Raw genomic sequence first — 27,180 nt, 5'->3', positions numbered from 1 at the left:
TCTTTTCACGGGTACATATAATTTTTGAAAATAATTATAGCCTGTATTACTCATTGATAAAGTAGCTTTATATAGGCGAAAGAATGTTTATATCGGTTGAGTAGTTATTGAGTTTATTCATTACAAACAAACAATTAAATCTTTATAGTATTAGTATAAACTTAGATAAAAATAATTATTTACTAAATGATTATGATAAAATTTCTCAAAGTTGAGTGGAAGACCTTCTTAAAGGAATAAGACCGCATGTGTAAATTTTCGTCATAACTTAAAATCTATATTAAAAGTGAACAAACACAAGCATATAAATAAATAAATGAGAATATTCATATTATATATTAACCCCTACTAATATTGTAAATGTGAAAGAGAGTTTGTTGTTACTACTAGGAGTGTTAACGGCTCTATTAATCGTCATGAAATTTAGTATACGCGTGTTGTTTGAGATGAAGAAAGATAGGCTACTATTTATTGCGTAAAAAAGAAAATAAAAATTAACCCGGTCATGTGAACGAAGTCATGGGGAAAAGCTAGTGTCCTATAAATACTGTTATTACTACAACTTGTGTTAGGGTGGCGCTTTCTGGTGTCAAAAGTTTATAGGCCGTCTTAATATTTACTTATTTGTAAATAAATAATATAAAAAATGCTGCAGTTGTTATCAGTATGGACATGTTTACTTTGTACCTACTACATGCAGGATATGTATACGACTGTGTTCTGTTTATTTACTCGGGTATAGGTTATTATATGGATAATTCTTGCCGTTCAATTTTGTCCATGCCCATTAAATTTATAATAATATAACATAACGATTATATATTTTCACAGTGTACTTTAAATTTTAGTGTATCTAATAACTTTATGATAGATAGAAAATTTTAATATATTCCATAATTTACCTAATAGCATTAATAACATTATCTATAATACTAAGTCTTCAAATGTCAAAATAGTTTAGCTGTTAAGTATAAATGAATAGTAGCGTGCGGAATAAGATAAAGTTACGCGTCGACCTGTCAGGTTTTCGACGTGGTTATGGATACGACGGCGGTTTGTCTGAGCTAGCGCGCGATAAACGCGGTCTCAATACTGACCGATGTGTGCGGGCGGATCGGCCGCGGGCGTCGGCGTCGGCGGCGGTGGCTCGGTGGTGTTCGAGGGCGCGCTCGCGCGAGCAGCCTCCGACGTCGCATCTTCTGCGGCGCGGGCGTAGCACGGCGGCGGCGCGCCGACGCCGGACGGGCCGGGGGAGCGCAGAGCGCGACCAGCCGCAGCAGCGCCACGCACCACCACCAGAGCACGGCGGCCAGCGCGCGGGCAGCGCGCCCGACGCGGCCCGGGGCCCTCTCGCGACCGAAATACGCGCACCGTTGACTCGTGCAGAGACGAGCTCGCTTCGTCACCCAGGTATTTGTATGTGCGATGGCGTCGAGGCGGCTGGCGAAGCGACGCGGGTGCGCGCGCGCGGCCACACGGCGACTGGGGCGCCGCTTCCGAGAGCACACGACCGCGCCCGAACACTATTTCGGGAGCGACGCTCCTCGCCGCTACCGCCGCCCGCCCGACACACGCTGCCAATTTTACGCGAAATTGCGGGCGGGCGGTGATGCGATATGTATCGCGGTGCGGCCACCTGCACCTGCGTCGATAACACAGTGCTCGGTGGCCGAATGACTCCTTTACAGACTTTCTTTTTTGATTGATTACATCGAAACGGGCCGAGCAAGGACCCGGACCTCGTTGCTGACACACGCGGTGTCCGTTCACTCAAAATAGTCACCGACAAACATGCTACTGCCCCAAGTCAATAGATACAATGTCGTAGCTATTGGCAAGGAAACAGACACTCGCACTATCTCACTGTCTCGCGCTCTCTGTGTTGTGAATTCTTATGCACGGTTTATATTTAGATGTAAAATTATTTCTGATATAGATAGGTGTTTGACATTACGTTGAACTCTCATACGTCGGGAAGCTCCACCTGTATAAATATTCTGTGTCGCTTGAGTTACTGCTTCACACAAGGAAATATATTTTCCTCGGCATTTGAAAAGAGCATAAAGGTATCTAGACTCGTTACTTCTATCGACGTATCGATTGACTGATATGTATTAGCCTAAATCCTTTTATTTTTATTTATTTCATTTAAAAGCATAGAGTTAATCAATTAACAGTATATAAGAAATACAATTACAGTAATAGACCTTTAGTAGCTTTCTACAATAACATTTAATATTTACAGTTTATGTTACTATATACTACAAGTAAATGTATGAATTATCGTGTGCACTGTTAAGGTGTTAAGAGGTAACAAATAAATAGACATACTTTGACATTAATACGCATATTGTTAGTAAGGATTAGCTATGATTAATAAATAGGTTTAAGCATGAATGTTATAAATCAACCGACATTGCGAATACAATAGTATGTTATTACTCAAAGCATGTCACGTTCGGAATATTTGCTTTTTTTTATAAGGCCAATAATTTATATGAGATCGTCCTTTTTTCAGTTGAAGACTTAAAATTTAGTATTCAGCATTATTTAAAAAAAATTAAGTGACTTCAAAATATTTTTAATATTTTGGAAATAGTGAGTTTTTTGGAGAAAAAAAAATAGTATTTGTTCTATAGACAGTCACTCAAAATTTGAAAGACTAATAGTTTTTTTTTAAAGGATGATAACACCGGAATATATATGTACATTAAATAGTAACGCCGTCTGCGCTATCGGCATACACTGGCGGGGCACCAGTGAGGGATAATAGGTGACGATGAAAGCAAGTCAGTTAGCCCATTGTGACAAATTCCACTAGAATTAACCACGATGGTTTCCAGGGGGAACCGCGTAAAGGTCGACCTGATAGGGTGTTTGCTATGCAATACACCCTATCAGGTCGACCTCTCTCAGCAATGGGTCAGATAGGCCCCATTACTAACAATCCCTTTCCCCCAAGATGTTGCTGCATTACAATATGGCAATGATATTTCTATATAATCATTATATCTGAAATAGTTATTAAGTATCTAAATGGGGCATTTTTATAGATAGGTAATTTTGTAAACAATATGAGAAAATGAGAAGAATTTATTGTCCCTCTCACAGAAAGATATAATTATATTAAATATGTACGCAGGAATAAAAAATCTGAATTACAAAAAGCATTTTTTGGTTGCCTTTAAAAAATCGCTATTTAATAAAAAATAGCCATTTTTTAAAGGCAACCAAACTGGTACAAGAAATATGGATTATTAGTAACGGGAAATAGCTGTCCAGTTGCTAGCAATATACGTGTACTTTAGATCGACCTCCGCGCGGTCTCGTCTTATAATCATAATGAATAAAAATTTATTAAGGATTGATCTATCATCCTTTACTAGTTTAGTTATTTCACTAGCATAAACATAAAAAAGGAAGTGAAAAGCTATGGGACTGTGTTAGATGAGAGAAACGGACTGATAGATGGACAAAAATTCTAAAATGTTTCGTATCTATATAGTGTTCCTGTCTAGCTCGTTTCTGTGAAAAAGTTCTTAATGCATGAGTAGTACAAGTAGTAATAAATAGTCTTTATTACTCTAAATCATTAAAAATTATAATGTAATGTGAATTGTAATTAAAAAATTACAATTTAAAAAAATTGTAAAAGTAAAATACAATGTACGGACTTGTACGGACTTTTTGAAATCTTTTTTCAATTTGCAATATAATGCAAATGATAGTGATTATATGTCTCTCTAAACTATTAAAAGATAAATACATATTTTGTTTAGTGATCGTGATTGTGATGATAAGGTTATAGTGACTGGCTATTTTCTAATTACCTCGAAAAGTGTTTTTTTTTTTTATGTTCACTCAAGCATCACTTGCATTTGTTTCGGACTGTTTAATACCGTTGATCGCAGATGGTTTTTACAGCTTCACTAAATGTAAACGTAAAAAAAAGCCTGTAAGTTTTTTCATTACTTTGAACTCCACTTCTTTCTCTGGAATCTACTAATTTAATACACGGATTAGTATTACAGTATTCTATCATAAACACGTGATTTTGTTGCACAAGGTGGCCTAAATAAATGTGCTTGTGGTTTACTGGATCACATGATGTGTCCTCCGAAGCACTATAAACAAATGGCAATAATTCTAACATAAATTTGAAAAGTCCAGCGGTATATGCTGGGATTTGATCATGGGAATTCCGAAATCCATAAAACGTTGTCCAACTAAGCTGTCAATGATTGAAGGTTAACTCGCTAGTTATTGGTCCTTAGGTCACTGTTAATTTGTGCGAGTGCAAGCTGCAGCTTGTAGAGCCCATGAAGATATCGGTATGTGCGGGGTTGGAAGCGGAGATAGCGGGGGCAGCAGGCTATGGTGCTATCGGCGTTGAGTGACTCTGTCTAGTGTCGTTGTGACTGTCAGGGACTTTCGATTTCGATGTTGTGATCTTCTGAGTCATCCATCACTCAAGTACTACAACTTGGACTTTGTCGAAACGTATGTATGAGATAAATGTTATGTTGGTGAGACGGGGTGAAACATGACTACAAGGGTGGTTGAACACATTCCGCCTATGAAGAATGTGGACATAGTTCCGCTGTGATAGAGCATGCTTTGTGCTCTGATGTTACGCAATATAATCAACTGTGCGAGACGAGATGCTGCGATGTAAAGCAGCGTACTTGCATACTTGTACCTGTACAGCGTACCCTGAAGAAGATTTCTGGATAAAGTCGAAACAATTGTTGAAAATGAACGACATAGTTCATAAAATTTCCGTAATATATATATATATATATATATATATATATATATATATATCTATGAAGATCTGTGCAGATCAGAGTAATAGTAAATGATGTAAAATTAAAATATTCTTAAATTTTTTATTAAGATTACTTTGGGCGAAGTCAACTCTTTTGTTTTCAATCAATTCATGATATTTGGAAAAATATATCGTATATATTTTCTACAATTGTGATATAATTAAATGAAACTAATACTACAAGCATAAATTCTATAAAATACAAAAAAGTTCCATAATATCGAATAAAATACAGACAAAGAATATAGTTGAATTGAGAAATCTGACCCTTTTTGAAATCGATGAAAAAGATTGAAAATTTTTAATAAGTTTTTGCTTCCAAAAAAAAAAAATCATTAACTTCAATTTTAACATAATTAATACGGAAGCAATAAGGAGATCTACTGATCGCGAAAAGAATTATTAAAATGGGTTAAAAATTGGCAGAGGTATCGTATAAATACGCATTTATGTGGTATACAAAATCTTGAATTGGTCGTCATGTGATAACGATACTTTAGAATTTTCTTTAAAAACATTTTACTTTAATGTTGACAAAATTAATATAGGAACTGCACGGGAGTAAGCTTTTTGGGTAAAAAAAAAAATTAGGATCAAGATTGCCTCATGTCTGGTGAAGATATCATGGGACATATAAACAAAAAATAAAATAAAAATTGGTTACCAAAAAATAACTTAATTTTATTCGTAATGAAATTGTTAAGGGATTAGATCCTGTTTATCGGTTACAAAATAATATAATATTCGGTGTTGAATTGGCGTGTTGCAATAAAACAAACTTGACGACCTGCTAAATAGAAGTAATTAGAGGTTATTAGAATCATAATAATAATATTAGTTGTGTCTCGCGGCTACGCCCGTAGTTCTATCGTGATGTTAATAGCTAGCTACTTAAATAGCTATACCTTAGATTATACGTAATCTTTTTCAAGAAAATAGCTATCAAATGCAAAAAGAACTTTTCAAATGCTACTGGTATGTTTTTATGATATATTTGTATATTTATGTAATATTTGTTTAATGTATTCATGTATGTATATTTATATAATTGTAATGTGCAGTAGTTCTCCATTGTATGTGTTGTGATTTGTAAGTATATCGATACGTACGTGTAAAAATTTATTTGCAACAATTTTCAATTTAAAAAAAAATTAAAAGAAAATCTGGTTTTCCAAAGGTTAACTGAGAGAGAATGCTATATAGTATTAAGTCCGCCTTTTATACCAGACATTTTTTTGTAATAAAGAGTAAATAAATAAAAAAAAAAAAAAAAACTAGCAATAAAAACAAAATACAGTGGAAGCGAAAAAAGATTTACAAATTATCTCTAATGTTTTAAAGAAAGATTAATAAATTCAATTACTTCCAACAAGTACCTACGGTCTATACTTGTGTTAGATGAACGTATTTACAGTACACTCTAAATGTTACGTTTCATCATAGTACTTCATATGTTAAATAGAATTTGGGAAACAAGTACAGATGTTTCATGTATTTTCTGACGAAATTTACAAAGGGCGGAAAGTTTGTTATATTTATTTTATTTATTCAGCATGTACTAATTTACATGCTTGTGTACAAGGTGGACGTAATACTAAAAATAAACTCTCCCAGTCCAGCTTATGGAAGTGTTAGATACGTTATAAGTTTCGTGTTTCTACCGTGAAGCAGTTGTGTTTGCATGGCTGCGTTTCGGTTTGAAGGGTGGGATATGGCGTGAATTTACAGGGTACAGAGGAATAACATCTGAGTCCTCAGGAATGGCAACGCATGGGAGGTATCATGGGCGAAACAGTATACTCTGTTATGTCTATGGTACCGCTCATTTCTATAGGCGACGGTTACTACTTTCCATCAGGTGGGCCGTCAGCTTGTTTACCATTCTAAGTTGTATAAAAAAAAAAACTATAAAATCTAAATAAATATTATTTGGTTTCTTGTATTTCGTCGAATAGCGATCCATGTACGTAAATGTGAAAGTTTGTGAAGTTGTTTGGTTGCTTGTTCAATGACGCTTAAACGACTTAACAGATGTAAACAAAATTTAGTACACAAATTCGAGAGGTTTTTTTTTGTGACATTGACGTTGAAAGTTAAAAAACTTGATCTAGATAAAACTGCAAAGTTGACCTTATTGATGAGGACTTTCTGAGACTAATTCCCTTTATGGTCTTCGTATGTTCTCTATGCATTATAAAAAGAACATTACTTTTTACGTCTGTTACATAGATTTATTACTCTATCTTCAGCATACCTGATTATCATTTCTTAAATAATATGAAATTTCTTTTATATAAAAACTACTCAGATACACTATTAAAAAAGTTATAATATAAAAATGGGAGCAACACAAGTGTGAACCTTATTGATCCCAAAAATAATCATCAAAATCTATCCAGAATTGGCAAATATATTGATTGAAGCTATCATTTAGGTAAATTATGATAATTTGGATGAATTATCTCGACGTTTCGACGAGTTACATTGGCTTTGGTCAAGAGTAGACGGTCTACTCGGCAATTCCGGTCTCTTATAAAACAAAATATGCAACGTGAAAGTCTAAAAGTCAATATATTGATTATGACATAACTTCCAATATAAATATAAAAAATCACTTAAACATGATTGTCATTATATAATAATAACAATTTCGAATGATGATATTTACATAATATTTGTGATTAGATAGGTCAGGCTCTAGAAAGGGGGAAAGAGTGGCTACAGTACGTAGTAGACGGAGAGTTTTTACATATGTTATTCGAATGGGCCTTTGTACCACACATATTTCAGTTCCGAAATTGACTGCTTCGGTTAAAAAAAAATATTTCAGACTACAATTTGGTTTATTTTGTTAGTAATAAATTTCTTAAATATACAAGTAAAATAATTCATTCAAATGCAATCCGACCGACTAGATTAGCATCTGAATGAAATGTTTAATTTATAGGCGCGGCATAGTTTTCTTTGTTTTAAGGATGGGGAATTACAGGATTTATATTATAATGGTGAGGGTTATCATAAGAATTATCATGCGTTTCGTACTGCTGTCTGTGATATCTATGGTGTCGTTCCTATCTTTGTAAAGGTACTACTTTCCATCATCAGGGCGTCAGTTCGTTTGCTATTCCAAGCTACATTTCTACACCACCTTACTTTTTTATAATACACTTAGAACATTATAAACAGTGCAATAAATATAATACCTTTTATTATAAATATGTGCAGATCTTTGTATATATACATACTACTACATATCTCATTTACCCAACAGGGTAAATGAGATATGTAGTATATGTAGGTGCATTTTATATGTGAAGGCTGTGCAGGTTGCGGGTCTCAGGGCGGGGGGCGCGGGGTGCGGGTCACTGCACCGAGGTTGCGATGCACCGGAGCATGTGGCTAGTGTGCCCGCCCCTCGTCGCGACGCGCCTCACACCCCCGGTCCAGTTTTACTTTAATTTATAAACGAATGGGGTTTAGTTACTTGACTTCGTTAACTGTTATATAATAGTTATCCCTTTAAAAATAAGTTAATGTCAAAAAAGATCCTTGATGCTGCTCCATTTATTATAGTGGCCATAAGTGACGCAACATAATACGTAAGCGGCAACAATTTTTTATCGTATGTTTTCTATGGAACTGCCATAAAGAACAGTTGAAATGAAATGAAAATTATTTTTCGTAAAAACATAACTGTAGTTTAAATAAGTTACAGCAATAATATTAATATTATATGTAATTTTAAATAAGTACAGTAAGTGTACAGTGTACAACCATTACATTACATAGTATTCAGTGATTTTAGTTTTCAATTACTTGCATTTATTGACGTTGAAGGTAAGGTGTATATATTGCATCTGCTAATACTGACTTACTTTCTTGAGAAAGTAAGTCAGTATTGAAAACCGATAAATCTTGAGGAGTATCGGTTTTCGGATTCATCATATAGCATGATCAGTCTATTGATACATTGGTTCTTCTGCGGATATCTTTATTTTATTACATAGATACTTTTTTTTTAATAAAAAGTTTTATTATCTCTTGTAAAATCAATATGATCTTATATTCACCTACACTCAATATTGTTCAAAAAATTTCAATATCTATTTACCTTACTTATTCACTGATTCAACACTCATTCGTAGGCTAATAGTCTTATGTGATCAAATTTAGAGAATTGGATAAGAAGTACGAATTCCGTTAACATACTTAATTTAAATCTGTTCATTTCTTTACATGTAATCGAGTTTAAATTCTAAAAAATACTTACAAATGTCATAGTTGTAACATTAAAAGAATATTCATAATAATGAAAAATACAGTAGCACGCTATTGCACCGAGTTGTTGCTGAAAACGCTTCCACTGATGACTTGGACCATAGTTTCGATACAGGTTACTTTAAATTTTCATTAGCACCGCTTGCCGGTGCTCGCCGATCGCCGCCCGCTGCCACCGCCACGCCGCCTCTGCCGACGCCCGCCGTCTCGCTTACAATTATATTTCACTATTTATAGTTTGTTTAATTACCACTTTCTGTATGAATTTTAACATATTTTCCATCCTTTTCATTTGTCATCAAACAAAACAAATAGATTGTTTTTATTTATCAATTAAACGTTCATTGAAGCATGTTTAACATAAAATATATTGAATGATTTTCAAAGAAAAATGAGTTTCAAAGCAGATTGTGAATTTTATTTGAATCAAAGTTTAATTATTATACTGTCGTTGAAAATAAAAGCTGTAAAAAGAAGAGGAAGAAAGATAAGAAAAATACACGAAAGTTGTCGATGGGAACTATAGAAATAAAATTGTTTACTAACAGATATAAAGAAATATCTGAAAACATTTTAATTGACCTAAATACATAAAAATTAAAGTCTGAACAGAACACCAAGTACCCGGTTTAAAAATATATACGATGCGTACGCCCACGCGTTGAAGTCTTTTCTACGATATTTGAAAACGTCGACAAATGTAGGGGTCTACTATCGAAAATGGCTTAATTAATAACATCATTATTTAAATAGTTTCAATCAATAATAATATATAGAAATGTGTAGTATATTATAGTAGAGTAGTGTCTGTTTTCCGACTGCCAACCACAAATAGCAGAAGCATTGTTTGTTTGTCTACATCGATATGTCACAATACGATCTTTATATTAGATTGTATAAGCTATTGTCTATTGCTGAATATTAATAACCTCATGAACTTAGACTATCATAACTTATAATACGCCCTTATAACTTATAAGGAATTTTAATGATCTAGAGTCACTCATCCACGCTGTCGTTTCGTTGCGACATCTAGTGGAGGATTGCTCTAACTCCGTTTGCCTGTAAATGAAACCTTTTCTTACTTGAATCGACATAGAGAGAATGGTAGAGAGTGCCATATGACATTAAGCTCGCCACTTGTACAAAGTTTTATTGTGCAATAAAGAATAAATAAATAAAATAAATAAATACTTGATCTTGTCAGTTATGTGAACTTATTATACTTACTTGACGACTCTAAGCTAGATACCCATATAGCTATATATATATAACAAGGTACCCTTCTTGTTTCTTTTGCGGATAATATGATAACATATTTGATCACTGAGATTTAGCTTATATGATTACAGATACGACATCGAAAGCTTCAAGAAAACTTGCACATTCATCTGAAATTTTTCTGATGTAGTGAGTGCCTATGAATGGCGGTAATAACTTACCATCAGGTAAACTGCATGCTCGTTTGCCCTCTATGTTATAAAAACATATGATATTGGGAATGCAGAAGTATATTACTTTATCCTATTACCTTATTTACATATACATATATATTCTTTATTGTACTAAAACATACAGTAACAACAATAAGTTAATAATAATGTTAGCTAATACTACAAATGAGAAATTTTGTAGAGATGGACGGATGGATAGATGGATGTCTGTTATTCTTTCATGTAATAGCTCTTGAACGGAATTGAATAAAATTTGGTACGTAACTTTGCCGTGGGGTACACCTAGTATTTATATAAATCCATAATTAACATAAATATGGATTAAGTTTTTCTATATTTAGCATAATTTAATAAAAGTTTTGACATATTTTTTTATCGTAATAAATTTTAAAAAAGAAGAAAGAATTTTGCAGTAATTAATTGTTATTCCATATTATATGTAGTAGTATTGTATTATTTTTCAATGATTAATTTTGATAAAAATACGTACTATTATTGTTTCTAAATTACGCCATACATTAAAACAACAGAATATATATATATATATATATATATATATATTAGTCTATCATGTGCACATGAATTAATAGAAATCCAAAATGTGTATTTACGTATATACTTTAGGATACCACAGTTGGGTACAGTGACAACACTCAGTTTACTTGTATCTTTAACGGAAATACATTTAGCTTGAACTGGGCTTTTGTATATCATAAATATACAATTATATTGGTATTGATTGAGCAAATATAAATTCCATTCTCTTCTCCGAATTTAGATTGTCATTTAGGCCCTTGCGCGTGTAGAGCCGTACCTAGTAGAGTCAGCTGGGGGGAAAGGGATTGTTAGTAATGGCGAGGTTAGTCCCCATCGTTATCAATATACCTTATCAGGTCGATCTTCACCTAATTTCCGCTGGAAACCATCGTGACTAATTTATCGTTAAATTCGTCACGGTGAGCTAACTGACCTGCCTTTTCATCCTCATCAATCATCCCTCACTGGTACCCTGCCAGTGTTTACCGATAGCGCAAGCGGGGTTACCATTCCATTATCATCCATCAAAAAAAAAGTAGAGTCAGCTAAGTTCAGAGCTTAACTGTCCTGGTAATCTTTGTAGGCATCACGGAGCGATCTCTCTGTTCTTGGGGTTTGAATGTATTGAGAGTTCACGGCTAGTATTACATGGATGAAAATCTTATTGGCATTTTTGACATCGAATGTTTGTTTGAGAGACAACGGTACTTGATTGTCTGTATTATTGTGAAATATCTTATTGTAGATACTATAGGTTTAGTAAACGTTTTGAAGGTCGTTGGTTTACCGGTGGCATAACCAATTTGCACTATTTGCAGTTGATGGCTCGTATCCATCTAAGGATAGATATTTAGGGTAGAGAGTAAATATTCCAATTTTATTTATTAATTACTTTGTTGTACACACTAATTATCTTAAGTTAAATAAATAGCTTATTAGCGATGGTAACCTAATTAGAAGGCTTTTTAATATTATTATTAAAATATTAAAAATAATATTTAGGTTCAACGATAAATAGCGTGGATTATTTATTTTCTGACTGTAATTAAGATATAGGAATTTAATGAAGATTATTTGGATGTGATCCAATATATATATATATATATATATATATATTATAATAAAGTTTGATAATAAAAAGGTTTGAATTCTTCTGTTATTTCTTTATATCTTTTTGTGGGGATTCTTCTACATTTTTCTGGAAAAAAAGTTTTATGAAGATTGGACTTCATTTGCAAAAGTTGTGATACTTAGACAGATGGGTAAATATAATAAAATTATAAGATTTTATTCATTATCTTTAAGTCTTTTGGCATCTAGCTACGGAACCTAGAGGCCCATAAGGTAAATACTACATTTTCATAGCATGCAAATACGAGTTTTATGTACTTATAACTAACAATAATCTAAATGGTAAAGAATTTAGCTGAAGTAAAACGCATATTTTAAAGAGATGTAGGTAAACTTGAAGTAATATAAATTGCCTAGTTGGAACATTGACATGCACGAGGACGTTGACCTAAAGGATAGTTCTGAGTTATTGTATCAAAATTTTATTTACTCGTCTGGCACAGGCGTCAATCATGCACAAAATGTACCTATTCTTATACTAATATAATAGTCTTTTTTAGGTAATATGTGATGGTTTCACCAGCTATTGAGTCGTGCTAGTGTGGGCAGTGCCAGTGGCAATATCATATGAGTTATCTGTTTACGTGCTGTGGAGCGACGACCTCGCATCGTCGCCGTCCGCCGCCGCCAGCGCCCCGCCCCGCTCCGGCGCCCTCTTCGCGGTTTTCTTATCACACTGCACCCGGTGTTCCGCTTTGTTCTCATCGGTTATCAAAATAATATTAATACGTAGTACACACGAATGAATATGATTATATCAAAATTTAATATGATTACTTATATTTTAAAAGAGTTTAGTGTCAGTGTATCCTTATTCCTGTGGAATACACATTGACTGTAAAATAATATCTATAATATATACTCATACCAAGTCTTTTACGGCAAATTAGAGTTACTAGCGTAATGTCACAGAATTAAATAATAATATGACATATTATTATAATTCCAAAAAAGGGAGTTTAGCGGGAAAATAATAAAGGTTATCATTACGAACAAACAAATTTATTAGCATAAGTGAGGCTTCCAAAGGTTGTTGCCAGTTTCCTAATTGCTTAAAAAACCCAACCTTACTTGACAATACGTACGTATTACACTAATGTTCTAAGAATAACCTGTTATCTCGTCTGGTGTCTATCAGTGTCTAAGTAACGTCAGACTCTAGATCAACGCGTCCGTGCACTAATGTATTTTCCATCTTATCTAAATGCATAAGCAACATAAATGAACAAGTAATTATAATTAATTTAATAAGTCAACAGTAAATAATGAGCTAGCCTAAACTATCGCTTAATGATTGCTTTTGTTTTATTTTTTTAGGAATTATTAACTTTGCGTGTGCTCGGTCACTAACACATACATATTTTAATGTTTATAATCTCATTTATACGACGTAAAAAAGTCGAGTTTGTACACAAAATAGATAATACTGTACTGTAAATACTTGTTTTCTTTTTTAATGGGTTTACGTTTACACGATAAAGAATCGAATAAAAAAACTTCCTTGACAAACAATGTAAATATTAAAGGATTGATTATGTGATAATTTTATATTTTTATAATAACAACAAGCATAATAAAGTAGTAAATTATACAATAAAATAAAACTTGCAAAAATGATAGAGGTTTTTCTAACTTACATGTAAGAAAATAAATTACTGCACATTTACTTTAAAAATACTTGATTAGAATTAATTGGAAGTTCTGATATAGTGTTGTAAGATTTTTTTTATGAAATCACCTAGTACGTAATTTGTTTCAAAATTTCAAGAGTTACGAATACAAAAGTCAAGCGATATAAACATTAAAACCAATTTCGAAGAAGTTAAAGATCTCGCTGCCTCTTTTCCCGTGGATGTAAGAAGCGTCTAAGGGAATTTAACGGCCAAGGGATAAGCAGCAGCGCCCCTCTTAACCCTACAATGCATTCTGTACCATATCTGGTCAAATAAAATAATTAAGTCTACTGTTCGTTTAAAGACACCTAGCGTCATTTGTCGACCGACAGAATAATCTTTATACATTTAGCAACGGTTTAGTAACGGCAATTGTCACCAGTACGTGTTAGCTATCGATTGATATTGTATTTCGTACACAATTTCAAAGATCGACGCGAACTCGTGGTTTACGTAAATAGAAAATTCTTAAAAAAATAGCTTTTTGAATATTTGGAAGCGGAAAAAATACATTTACATTGGAAATAGTGTATATTAAATGAAGGTAAGTTATTTTTTGAAATATTACTGTTTTATGTTCTAACATATCATATTTAAGAGTACCAGATATGGCACATCATGCATTAGTTCACTTCTAACATTTTGTTTCGGTTGGATTTTATTACAGATTATGGTGAAAAAGGTATTATCTAACGAGTTGATTGAGCAGTATTTAGGTATACCGTCAGGGAATGCATATAAGGCTTTTGGGTGTGGAAAATGATGATAACATGGCGAGAATCAGAGAAAACTTGCACCAAATGAATAAAGATAGTGACTCTTAAAATTATATTGAGCCTACCAGGTATGCATCATTTTCTTCTACTAATTGTGGTACTACCTTCGCTGAAAATGAGAATGAAAAATTAACAAATTCTCAAGCTAGCATTTCAGGGCCAAGTACGTCATGACACCAAAGTAGAAGTTTTTTCACTATGCCAGTTTTGGAGTTCTTTCTTGGAAAGTATAAAATAAAAATACATACTAAAAGATGGTATCTGCGTTTATTTTAACATTTTCTAGACATTGTCACCATAAATTGCTGGCTGCTGCACAAAAGGGTAAGAGAATAGAAGAATGACCTAACTCAGATTAAATTAAAACATTTTAAACTGGAAATCGCTAAAAGACTTTGTATGAGTGGTCCATCGTTACAAAGAAAAAGAGTAAGATCGCCTTCTACCACAGATGACATGATCGAGAAGAAGAAAAAAAGAGTAATCCTTCCCCCTCGAGATGTAAGATTTGATAAATTTGATCATCTTCCTATATGGAATGAGAAGAGACAATGCTATAAGTATCCACAATGTAAAGGAAATACATATATATTTTGCGAAAAGTGTTGTGTTAAGTTGTGTTTAAACAAAGACAATAATTATTTTAATAAATTTCATTCATAAATAAAGCTATTCTTAATGTAAAACTAAATATATGATTATGTTCATTGTTCCTAATTAAAATCCAAATATTAGTGTTAATGCATACAGTACCACATATGGAACAGAATTGAAAAACTAAATATCTACAAAATCAATGAATTTTAATTGTTATTATTATCATTTACTATGTCTAGACACTATATAGAACCACATATATTTTTTTGACACGATTTAAAAAAATCATGCATTGTAGGGTTAAAACATCACCAAAGTGAAATTGCAGTTGCCAAATCAGCTGCCAAGTAGGTATGGTAATTACCGACAAATAAACTAAAACAATGCTTTTAATCTTGACCAAATTACTTTTGGTTTATAACACGATATTACGACACAAACAAATATTTAAATGATATATGACGTACCATATACCGAAGAAATAAAATAGCAAAATAAAATTATATTTTATATAAAATTTTGTTGTTAATGCACTTGAATAAGTTTTAGATAACCTTGCAGGGACCTCTACGTGCATGCATCTACTTGGTATTTAAGAGTCGTTTAGATCATCCAATGAGCTAATTGCGTAAAAAAATAAATATATAGCATTTTTCTTTTTTTGTTAAAACAATAAAATTTATAATTTACAGTTAAAATATCAATTAGTAAATTTTAAGATCATTGTTACATTTATAGAAAATATTGTTAAAATAAATATTACTTAATGAATATATAATTTCAAGAATAATATAGTAATAAACAATAAAAAAATTTTAAATAATTTTAGTAACACTACTTAACGAAATAACAAAGTCTAACTATGTTGAAATGAACAAAATAGCAGAAAAAAGTATTGTGTTAATTGATCATGTCTAGTTCGTAGTCCTTAGTGTATTAAAATAGATTTTATATTTATATATTTGCAAATAAATATATTAATCGTTAGTATTTTCAATAATAAAATAAATCTTTATAAACCATGAAAACCTAGCAACACTTTAAGGAAGTTGCACTAAGCTAGTCACTAAAATGCGAACGCTCTTTTTTCTGGTTAGTGCTTGGTTGGAGCACGGTAGTTTGGATAATGTAATTCATCCATTAGTGGCGTCTGAAGCAGCGTCGTAATGCTCACCACGAGAATGAATCATTACTAATATTATAAATATTGAAAAAGAGTTTGTATAATGGTTTAATACCTTTTGCTATTTTTATACTAAATTTTTTTATGTTTGTTACGTTATAATTCCGTTATTTATATACCGACTAGGATAATTAATTTTTTATTTTTATATTGATCTCATAGAAATTTTATCAAAATCGGTTTATTAGTTTAGTTTTTAAATCAAAATATCTGGTTCGCCACGATTGAATTCAGTGGTTTTTGTGGAACAAAATATTAAATTATTGATAATCGAGAATGCATATAATCAAGAACGAATTACTTGACGTTTATAATTGTGTCCATGATTGTCTTGTTAAGAATTTTTTAATTTATTAATATAAAAAAGGACATTACGTAATTTAACTTTATTTTAAAGTATTTAATTTTGTCCTGACGTTTTTCGTCATACCCTTACAGGGGATATATATAAGTCATTTCGTATTGATTCAATTGTTTGCCAATTAACGTATTATATTTTTCTTTATATATTTATACCTAAGTTCTACCTTCAGACGGTTTAAGAAAAAATAATACATGAAAGACGTAAATGCAATGTCCGTCTGAGTGGTAGAGGTCAGACCAGATCAGATGCACCGTTGTGTGCAGTGAAATCGAGCGATGCACCGCGCAGCTGTGTGCGTGAGTGGCGAGTCTGGCGAGGTGGCCGGCGGCGCAGCCTCCATGCGTCTGCGGCCTGTCTAGACGCCCCCCCTCCGCCTCCGCCCTGTTACGCCCCGCTGACGTCCTTGCTGCCGCCGCCGCCGCCGCCGCCATCGTCGCTGCTGTCGCCGCTGCATCCAGCTTTGATCATTCCTTTCACCGACATATACGCATCAAAACAAATGATCTGACCTTTATTTAGATTTAGCATTGGTAACAATGAGTAATATTTTTATCAGATTTTCATGTATTATGTTGCAAATATAGGGAAGCGTTATATTTGTTAATTAATTGGTTTTTAACAGTGACTAAATTAATTAATAGTTATAAAATAGTAGTTCTTATTAAATTATCATGAAATTTTAAAGAAATTCTTGATAAATATCTCAAATCGCAGAATTTACAGAAGAAAAGAAATTAATTTCATAGTTGCAGTTTATTGAAAAGTGTCAACAATATAAATTATAATTTAAGAAAGGTTTTACGATTATAATTAGATTGACCACTGGCTACTATATTTGTAATAATATTTATTATTATTTATAATTTTAAAAATTTAATAATCAAGCATCCTATGGAATTTGTGCGTGCAATTCAGTAAGAAAATATTTTATTTATTAAGAGATTTATTATTTGCAAATTTAGCACTGCGCGTCCATCCTTTTCTTATATATTTTCTTTGTTTGTTTTTTAATATATAAGTTGACATTTTTCTCGTATTAATAATCGGTTATTAGTATTTGTTAATTAGTTGGAATATACGTCACTAACAGCCTCGTCATATCAATTCACCCTACAATTCACTTTAATAAGTAAATTTCATTACAAATAATTGTGACAGTATGATAAAATATATGTATTTTATCTTTATTGGTATTCACTTTTGTGCTGATACCTTCCCAGATAAATAGGTATATTGGGAAACTAAAAAGTTCACCTAGTCGATTAAATAAATAAGTATATAATAAATGAAATAATCCTTTAAAATATGGTTTTTCTACTTAATTATATTTTATATTTGTATTATGTATTTATTAAAATAACAATATTTTTTAGAATTAGCTCATGACATGTCAGCCATACCGTCATAGTTTTAACTGTGTATACTCGTAAGTTACACAATATAAGTCACTGTCTAGCTTAAGTGTTCATAAAGTTTATGAGTTGCGACTTTGTTAGTATATTCTACATGGGTGTACCGTGTATTGCAGACGGACAAAAAGCTTGAAATGAAATCAGACGCGGATGGCTCGCGAGTTCGCATCGCAGCTACTAGTCGTCATTGCATCATGCTATACCTACTCCTGTGTTAATATAAAATTGATATTGACATGTATCTGTACATCAAATATAATTTGAAATGATTTATTTGGGAATCTACGAATCATTTTCTAGGTATAAGAATAGGTATTTACATATATTATAGTTGGCAAAATTAAGCATTTATATTAACTTATTACTTATACTTAATATCTAAAATGCCATTTATCATTATTATATAAAACTTATAACTCAATAGTTTATAAGATTATATTAACATTATAATAATAAAAATGGAATTTTGTTTTACATCCTTTTTCAAAGAATATTTTTAAAGTATTTAAATATTTTATTTCTATCCACATGGAACCAACACGGGAATTAACCCTTCGATTAAATAAATCGAAATTGGTACAGAATATATAAAAAATACCATCAAATTCAGAATCTACTTGAAAAGGTACCACAAAAAGAATAGGGACTGCTTTAGAGGATTAATTATTCTTATGGTATCTTTTTATTTATTTCTAACGCGAAATAGTAATCATATGCATATAATCTGCGTAAGATACAGGCACGAGGTGTAACGTTATACTTTAATCCTCAGGATAGGCGATGCATAAAGAGTCCTATTGTTGTTACAATATGATTTGTAACATTCGGATTCTTTTTCATGACTGTAGGTTTATATAATAAAATAATAAAAATTTAGTCTATATAATATATAAAAAATTAGGTATGTCTATACAGTAGTATAAATTTTATACTACTATATAGATTATACTATAAAATATCTATTTATACTTTCCTTCGGGACCATTACAGACAATACGCTGGCGAAGCTGCGAGTAAAAACTGCGTCGATTCACCACAACATTGTTTTGTTGTTACTCCTATTTATAGGAGAGGACGTTAAAAATAGATTTGAACTTCACCTGTCGACGGTAGTTTGTTACACTATGTTTTATTATCCACGATAACTTTGTTCCCTTATTTTTAGATAGAAAATTGGACATCAACTGTATTGTACAAAAATGTAAGATTGTTCAACCAATTTACAACGATGTTGTCAAAACAACTGTCAAACCAGTATATTTTGTTCCGCAAAATACAAAAAAAATATCGATTTAACAAAAAAGAGTTATGAAAAGCGGTTCACTAGTGACGTAATTATGTATTATAGCTACAGAGAGAAATCAGACAAATTAAGACATTTTTTTATCACTTAAAAATTGATGACATTGTCACAGTGCAGTAATTCATCGTGGCGCAATAGATGCGAATTGTGATTTAATGTAAATTTTATACATTCACACATTTACGCAATAAAAGTTCTAAAAGCGATCATTTAATGTAACAATCATACTTTTATATACATCTAATTATTAATATCGGGTTAGTCGGTATGGAGTTTTAATCTAGTGTACAAAAAAAAAGGAAACGACGTACCTATAGAAACGTATTATAAAATACTATTATTATTAAACGCGAAAATTTATAAGGATGTATAAACTGATGTTTGTCACTGTTACATGTAAAAGCTATTGAACGAATTTGAATGAAAATTGGAACACGGATAGGTCACATCATAAATATAGGATACTGTATATTCACGCGGGCAAAGTCGGCGGATACAGCTAGTATCCGCCGACTTTGCTCGCGTGAATATAATATTCAAATCTTGATAATATGTTCATGTCTAAAGGAGACAGCCACCACTTTCCATCAGGTGAGTCGTGATCATGATTGCGATTCTAAGTATCATAAAATAAACATGTTAATTTATATACGAACAACGTTATTAGTTTCTTTGTTATTTCTTTTTTGTTTGTTTTTCATTTACTTATTTATTTTATTATAAGATTTACAAATATAAGGCTAAGATTATGTTACTAATAAATTAGGCCATCGTAGCCCATAACAATAAAGATTATTTATATTATTATGCGAATTATTTATGCGAATGATGCGGGTGGAAAGTAAGTACAAGAATTTCTGTGTAAAGTAGTGCGTGAGTATCCACGAGTCAGTTTTAAGCTAGACAAGTAAACTACATACTGGCTTAGTATCTGCAATGTATAAAGAATGTAGTCACGGTGCCGACTAAGTCGATCATTTTGAAATTACAACACGTAATTTTTGTGTCGCCTGTCTGCACTGGGAGGCTCATTTTGGAACGGATGTCTAAATACGTGAAAGCGGTCGGCCAGTATGACCTCCTGGAATAGACGTCTAGACATAGAGTCACAGAACAAAAACGCGGCCAGCAAACAAGCGGGATTCCCAATATGTAAGCAGGGAACTTCCTTATTGTCATGTTATGAATGTGTTCGCATCCATTCAATCATCATTCGTGTGAATCAACACACACAATTTACATTTGATTAACTTAATGATAGCATGTTTATTTTCAGCTGTTTCTAGTTTGGGATCTTTGCGTTGTTATATGGGTGTATTCTTAAGGTTCTATAGTAAAATGAAGTAAATAGATTTTATAATTTCATTATCGTTTCATTTGTCTACAGTATTTGTCTCTATGAGACAGTATCACAACGATTATAATAAAACTTTATAAGAAAATGAGGATAGCTTTAGAAAGACCTTTTTTGTGGTGTAATCATTTAAGTAAACTTATATAGATATAAAAATGCATTTTTTAATTTGTATGAAACCTTTTTAATAATAGAATTTTCTAATATTTGATATTTCCGACCAGTACCTATATTTCTCGACATTATCGATCGAGTCTAGACACAAGTAGGTATGTTTACTAAACGTCTATTTATGTTTTCGTGTTCCTGTCTTATTTTTTTCCATTTTAGTCTAATGTAAAATTATGAATGTAGGTATATAGATTTCATAATGCTTTCGAGGTTTGAATTTGTTATCTACGAGTTAGTATATCTTCCAAAAATTATCGAAGAGATAATTTTGTTGACACTGTCCTACTTTTTTAGAATTTAGGTGTAAAAAATTATGTCAATTTATTACTACTAGCTTTGGCAGTGTAACTGGAATTTATTGATCACAAAAGTAGCCTTCTCAATCTAAAATACTATTAAAAACAATAAATATATATATAGTATAAAATATAACAAACAAAACACGTTTAAATATTATCGTAAGGACACAAGCGGTCACGTTCTTACTATATATATTAAAAATATGTTGTTTATTAGAGCTTGTCTAAGATAATTCACTAAGTATAAGGTTTGTGTAAGAAATAATTACATTTAAACACCTGATAAATTTATGGAAGAAAAGATTTTTTTAAAGATATAATTAAATTACGTAAATAAAGAATGTTATCCACATATGGCTAACATACAGTTCGAAATAACAAATTAAAAAAAAGACTATAACTTTATGCTTGATAATAATACAAACAGGTTAATCTTGTATATAAAACTGATATAATTTTATTTGTACCTAAAGAGATATTAGCATTTGTGTTTAATCTGTGGTAGGCGCCTGGTGACGTACTATTTTATATATTACGTAGAGTAGGTTTAGTTGCGGTCGTGTCCCTATTAAAAATTTGTCTGCGGCCAGTCTAGACGCTCTCCGTTTACATCATGACGTGACACCGCAGGCAAACACGTCTATCATACTGTGTAGGTATAATTACAATGTTACATATCCTGTGTTTTTCCTCGTCGTCATATGACTACATATTATTAACATTCATATATATATTCAGTGAATTTTTTTCTTTTCAAGGGGATGTAAATTGTTGTCGATATACTCTGGCGGAGTACACTTATTATAATGAGTGATGGGGACAGGTGAGAATGAAACAAGGTCAGCGGTTTTACCAGGAATTAACCACCATGGTTTCTAAAGGGGGGTCGTGTGGAGATCATCTTTGTGGAGTTTATTACTAGCAATGAAGCTATTAATTCCCTCAACTAACATTTCTTCCTATCTTATTCAATGGATCAGAGAAGATTATTTGTTGAACAGTGGTAAAATAGTTTTTTAGGCTGCAGTGTAGCATGCTAGCTAGTGTATTATTTTGTAGTTGAACTAGAGTTGAGTTTCGACTAGTACTATATAAATTTTTATAATGATTTTAAAATTAGAGATACATTCGATAATAGCTCTATTTGACATAGAAACAAAGAAGTAGGCATTGACTCATCATTGTCAATGCCATTGTTGAGATTAGAATCGTTAAGGATTACTTTGGATTATTATTTACTTTCTTTATCTAATTGCAAGATAGAGGATGAAATTTTAAATTCTGTCTTTTTATGTAATTTAGAATGGCAAACAAGCTGACGGCTCATCTTATAGAAAGTTGTAATCGTCGCCTATAGACATAAGCAGTACCATGGGCATAACAAAGTATACTGTTTCGTCCATGGTACCCCCATGCGTTGCCATTCCTGAGAAATAAGGTGTTATATCTCTGCACCCTGTAAATTCACTGCTATACCCCATTGTTTAAACTGAAACAATCATGCAAACACAACTGGTTCACGGTAGAAACATGAGTGGGAAAGAGGTACATAAGCAAACGACGTTTTTACAAAGTCTGCCTCTGATAAAATCTTACTAACATCCTGTAGTTATTATGTCTCAAGTTCCTGCGCCAAGGTATTGTTTTTTGGCAGTAGAAGCAGGGAACATAGCAGAAGAAAAATGATAAATTAATATTCTAACATATTATTTATACAATGCTGTTTATATAATGAAAATTAAGTAAAATATTTCCATTTAGAAATAATAGAAGAATTAGAAATTGTATTAATATTACCATAGATATAAAAGGTATTTATTTTTCCTATGATATTTATTTATCTTCATAGTGTATAGTCTACCGCCCACACAGTAGATTAATCTTAAAGAGCAACCTTTATGAGTGGCTTACAAAAAGAGCATTTTATTCTCGTTCGAATGAAACACAATGTCGTAAGTGTACAAAACATGTTTTAAATTTACAAAAAATGTAATTAATTATATGTACCTACATGGATTTAGTGTAAAGTAAAAATCTCAATATTAGCATGTACAATAAATATATTCTCATATTAATACTCATACGATAAATATGAGAATGAATTTACCTATAAAAATTAAAATCTATGCTGATGAATATTTTAGTTTCTTTTACAGCCAAAAATATTTTTCAGTAAAATCAGGAATATTTCATTCTTTGTAAATATTTATAAATAAATAGGTATATTTAATTTAGTGCTGGTGCGGTATTTATAATTTGAAAAATTAAAACAAATTCAATTAATTCCGATATTAATATATATTTATTGATATATTAATAAAGTACATTTCTTTAATGGGCATGTTTCTGGAAAGATTATTTTTGATTTGCTTATGTATTATTGAAATAAGATGGACATTAAAAGGAATGTGATCAATATAAACAGGGAGCAGCAATGATATAAAAATGCAAGCTGAATCGTTTGAACATCGAGATACATCACAAGCAAGCTAAAGTTGATGTATATATTATTTGTCTGATGCATATTTTATACGAGTGCAGAATGCAGCAGTAATGAAATTTTCTAGTTTGTACTGCGGGAGTTCTGGCGGGGAGTAGACAATTTAACTCTCTCTATTATATTAAACGTGGTCGCTTTCATTATGTATTACTCCATGCTTTTTGGAAGTATATCTTCATGGTTGCTAACAAGAAACTGAGGATAATTTATGATGTTCATTCGTGTCAAAATGAATATAAGACCAAAAATGTACAAAATAAATATCATAATCGGTTCGGAATTATCATAATATATGAGTACTTCTTTTTGACGAATTCGAAAATCTCGAATAATTACATTATTTGAAATTCTATGTGATTTCCAACATAGAGTATTTAAAGATAATGACTTAGAAATTTTAGTTTTAAATAGGGTTTGTTCTGATATTAAATGCATTATCTGACGTTGTAAAAATCGCTTTGTTCATTTGAAATTCTATTATTAACTATAATATAGATAATAAATCATCAATAAGCACAGAAACTGACATCATTCACTAGAGTGTTAACAATCAACACCTTTCTGACGTTTAGAGTGATATAATATGCATTATAGTCTTGCGTCGTTTCAAATATCTTAACTACCTACGCACACGTTCGACAAATTCCATAACTAGTGACACTTAGTGTCTTCTAAGATGTATATAGTAGTAATTACATAAAGCGGCGAAATATAAGTTCTCAATTTTTATTTTTGAACCTGGAGCGGTTCGTAATTAATAATATAGTCTTTATTACTGGTATTCCCATCGCATAGACAACAAAAACTTTGAACGCATGTGTTGACGATGTTAAGCCGACACGAATGGCAAGTGTATTCTGTCTGTATGCGACATTCATACACATCTATCTCCAGACTGATCTCGGCTATTCGCAAAAAACGCAATAGGTAGTCTATTTATAATCAACTAATTAGTTATACGAGCAGTAAAACTAGCTGTCTATAAAAGTTAATTTTAGTGAAATGTCAGAAATTGTTGTTACTTATTAATTTATATGTTACCGACAGGAACGTAGGCGCTACTATTCTCTCTGATTAGGCTAAAGTTATGTAATTGGGAGATAAAATTATTACAATTTTATCTTTAAGGTAAATATCAGTATTTTATTGTTTATTCAGAATTTCAGTTGTTAACATTAGATAAACACACTGATTATGGTCTCTTGGTCTAGATATACTATTTAAAATTGATTGTTCTTCACAGCAGAGGAAAGAAATACAAGAGTTGCAAATGTGAAGTTGACACAAAAATATAATTATAGGTTCAGTTATATATTGAATACATACATATTAAATATGAATGGACAATTATCTTCCATTTAATTCTATTTATATTATTACTAGTTGTGTTCGCGATTTCGTTCTTGTAACCGGGATAAAAAACTAGCGTAGCTTTTTTTCCATGCCAAGTTTCGTAATTTATTTGAGCCTTTGAAGTGCCAAGAGGTAATTAATAAACAATCTTACTTTTATGTTTATTAGTAAAAATTATAAAAGGAGAAAGGATCAATGTATGATTGACTGACACATAAAAGTAGAGCAAAACTGTTCTCTATGATCTAGAAATACAATAAAGCCATTTTACTTACTTATGATATATATAACTATAGAACCATTATCCTTTGTATGAATAAACGAATAGATTTTAAACCTTGACAGTAGGTAACAATATGTAGACTAATCTTAACAAGAATATAAGTGTGCTCTGTCTAGTAGTCCAGGTGGGTAGATTGTATTTTTTGTTTGTCTCGAAACTCAATGAAGGCTGTGAAGAGTCTCCGAGATCATGTATATTATACTTGCTTAGTGTCTGGCAGGTGGTAGGTATGTAGATATGGGTAGGGTTGTATGGTCGCTACGGCCGCTGCACCTTGTGGTGGAACTGGTCGAGACCGGAGCGGGGGAGGGGAGTCACTTCAGGCTCATCGACCCCAAGGCGGTCTTCCACAGGCGCCCGAGTCGCGCAAAAAGCGCCTAACCCGAATTTCGGTAGTCGTCTGGCGCGATCTCTCCAGCCACAGTTGCACACTTCTGCAGTGGCTTGACTGTTAATCGGCGCGCGTGCGCATTAATCGACGTTGTACAGTACCTTTTTAAAATAAAAAAATATAAGCTACTTAAGATTATTGGACATGGAGATTAAATCAGTCATGATCTCACCTTTTTATAGACAACAATTTGTTTCTAGCTGTTACTATGATTAATGAGTCTTTAACAAACATGTTTTTTTTAAGTTGGTTAAAAATATGCTGAATTATATTATAGTAATAAATTTGGGTAGGTACTAGTTTCAGCTCATAGGTTTATAATATTACTATTTTTAAGCTACTTAAAAAAATACTTTTCCAATTTCAGAATATTTTTTATATCCCATTTGCCATGTGGTCATGGCATAGAGTAAATCACTCAATCCGTTATTGTGGGTATCGTAAAAGGCGACTTAGGGAGCTTAATAGTCGAGGTATGGGCAGCAGCGTCTCTCTTAAAACATCACTAAAGCCTAACTGCGGTTGCCAACCCGCCTGCCAAGCATGGCAACTACTGACAAAACTCCTCTAATGGGGAAGGCCTTAGTTAAGCATTGGACAGTTAACAGTTATAATAAAAAAAATATTGTCTGTGCGAGTATGTTATGTCTTGATAAATTAAAAAACGATTTGGATGAATTTTTTGCAATTTGTAAGGTTCACTTCTATGTTGGTCTTATACAAATTTTGTAACGAATGTTTTTCGAAATGCATTCGTGGAACATATTCTTAAATCATTTGCTATAAATTACTCTTTTTTTTTATACGACTTAGAATGGCAAATAAGCTGACGGCCCACCTGATGGAAAGTGGTAACCGTCGCCTATAAACATGAGCAGTACCATGGACATAACAGAATATACTGTTTCGCCCATGATACCCCCCATGCGTTGCCATTCGTGAGGACTCAGGTGTTCCTCTGTACCCTGTAAATTCACGCCATATCTCACCCTTCAAACCAAACACAGCCATGTAAACGCAACTGCTTCATGGTAGAAACACGAATGGGACAGAGGTACCCAAGCAATCGATATTTGTACAAAGTCTATTCGTTATTCTGTTCTGTCTGCAGAATCTGTATCTACATTATTGTAATCCTACATTGGTATTGAAATCCTAGGTATTGCTGCCATAATCCTCAGAGGTATTATTCATTGATAAAGGTGCGGTAAACATATAACACTTGCTAAGAGATTAAAAATTCGTATATACATATTTACGACTATATCAGAATATTTCATATTAAAAAAATAT

General features: G+C 32.2%; 1 protein-coding gene across 1 annotated transcript in view; it reads right to left on the bottom strand.

Moving 5' to 3' along the window:
* LOC113521441 (uncharacterized) overlaps nt 1-17,304 on the bottom strand; it is a 68,808-nt gene extending 51,504 nt beyond the window's left edge. The window contains exons 1-4 of the mRNA XM_026906970.3: nt 17,210-17,304; nt 9,227-9,316; nt 8,093-8,193; nt 1,098-1,769 (exon numbers count right to left, since the gene is read on the bottom strand). Of these exons, the coding sequence (XP_026762771.2) occupies nt 1,098-1,769; nt 8,093-8,193; nt 9,227-9,316; nt 17,210-17,304 (958 nt within the window). The remainder of the gene's footprint in view (nt 1-1,097; nt 1,770-8,092; nt 8,194-9,226; nt 9,317-17,209) is intronic.
* Nucleotides 17,305-27,180: the final 9,876 nt, after the last annotated feature.

The sequence above is a fragment of the Galleria mellonella genome, unplaced genomic scaffold, assembly GCF_026898425.1.
Source record: "Galleria mellonella isolate WM207_F2 unplaced genomic scaffold, CSIRO_AGI_GalMel_v1 utg55, whole genome shotgun sequence".
Lineage (NCBI taxonomy): Eukaryota > Metazoa > Arthropoda > Insecta > Lepidoptera > Pyralidae > Galleria > Galleria mellonella.
The sequence above is the reverse complement of the archived record's forward strand: the minus strand, read 5'-3'. Positions and strand labels throughout refer to the sequence as shown.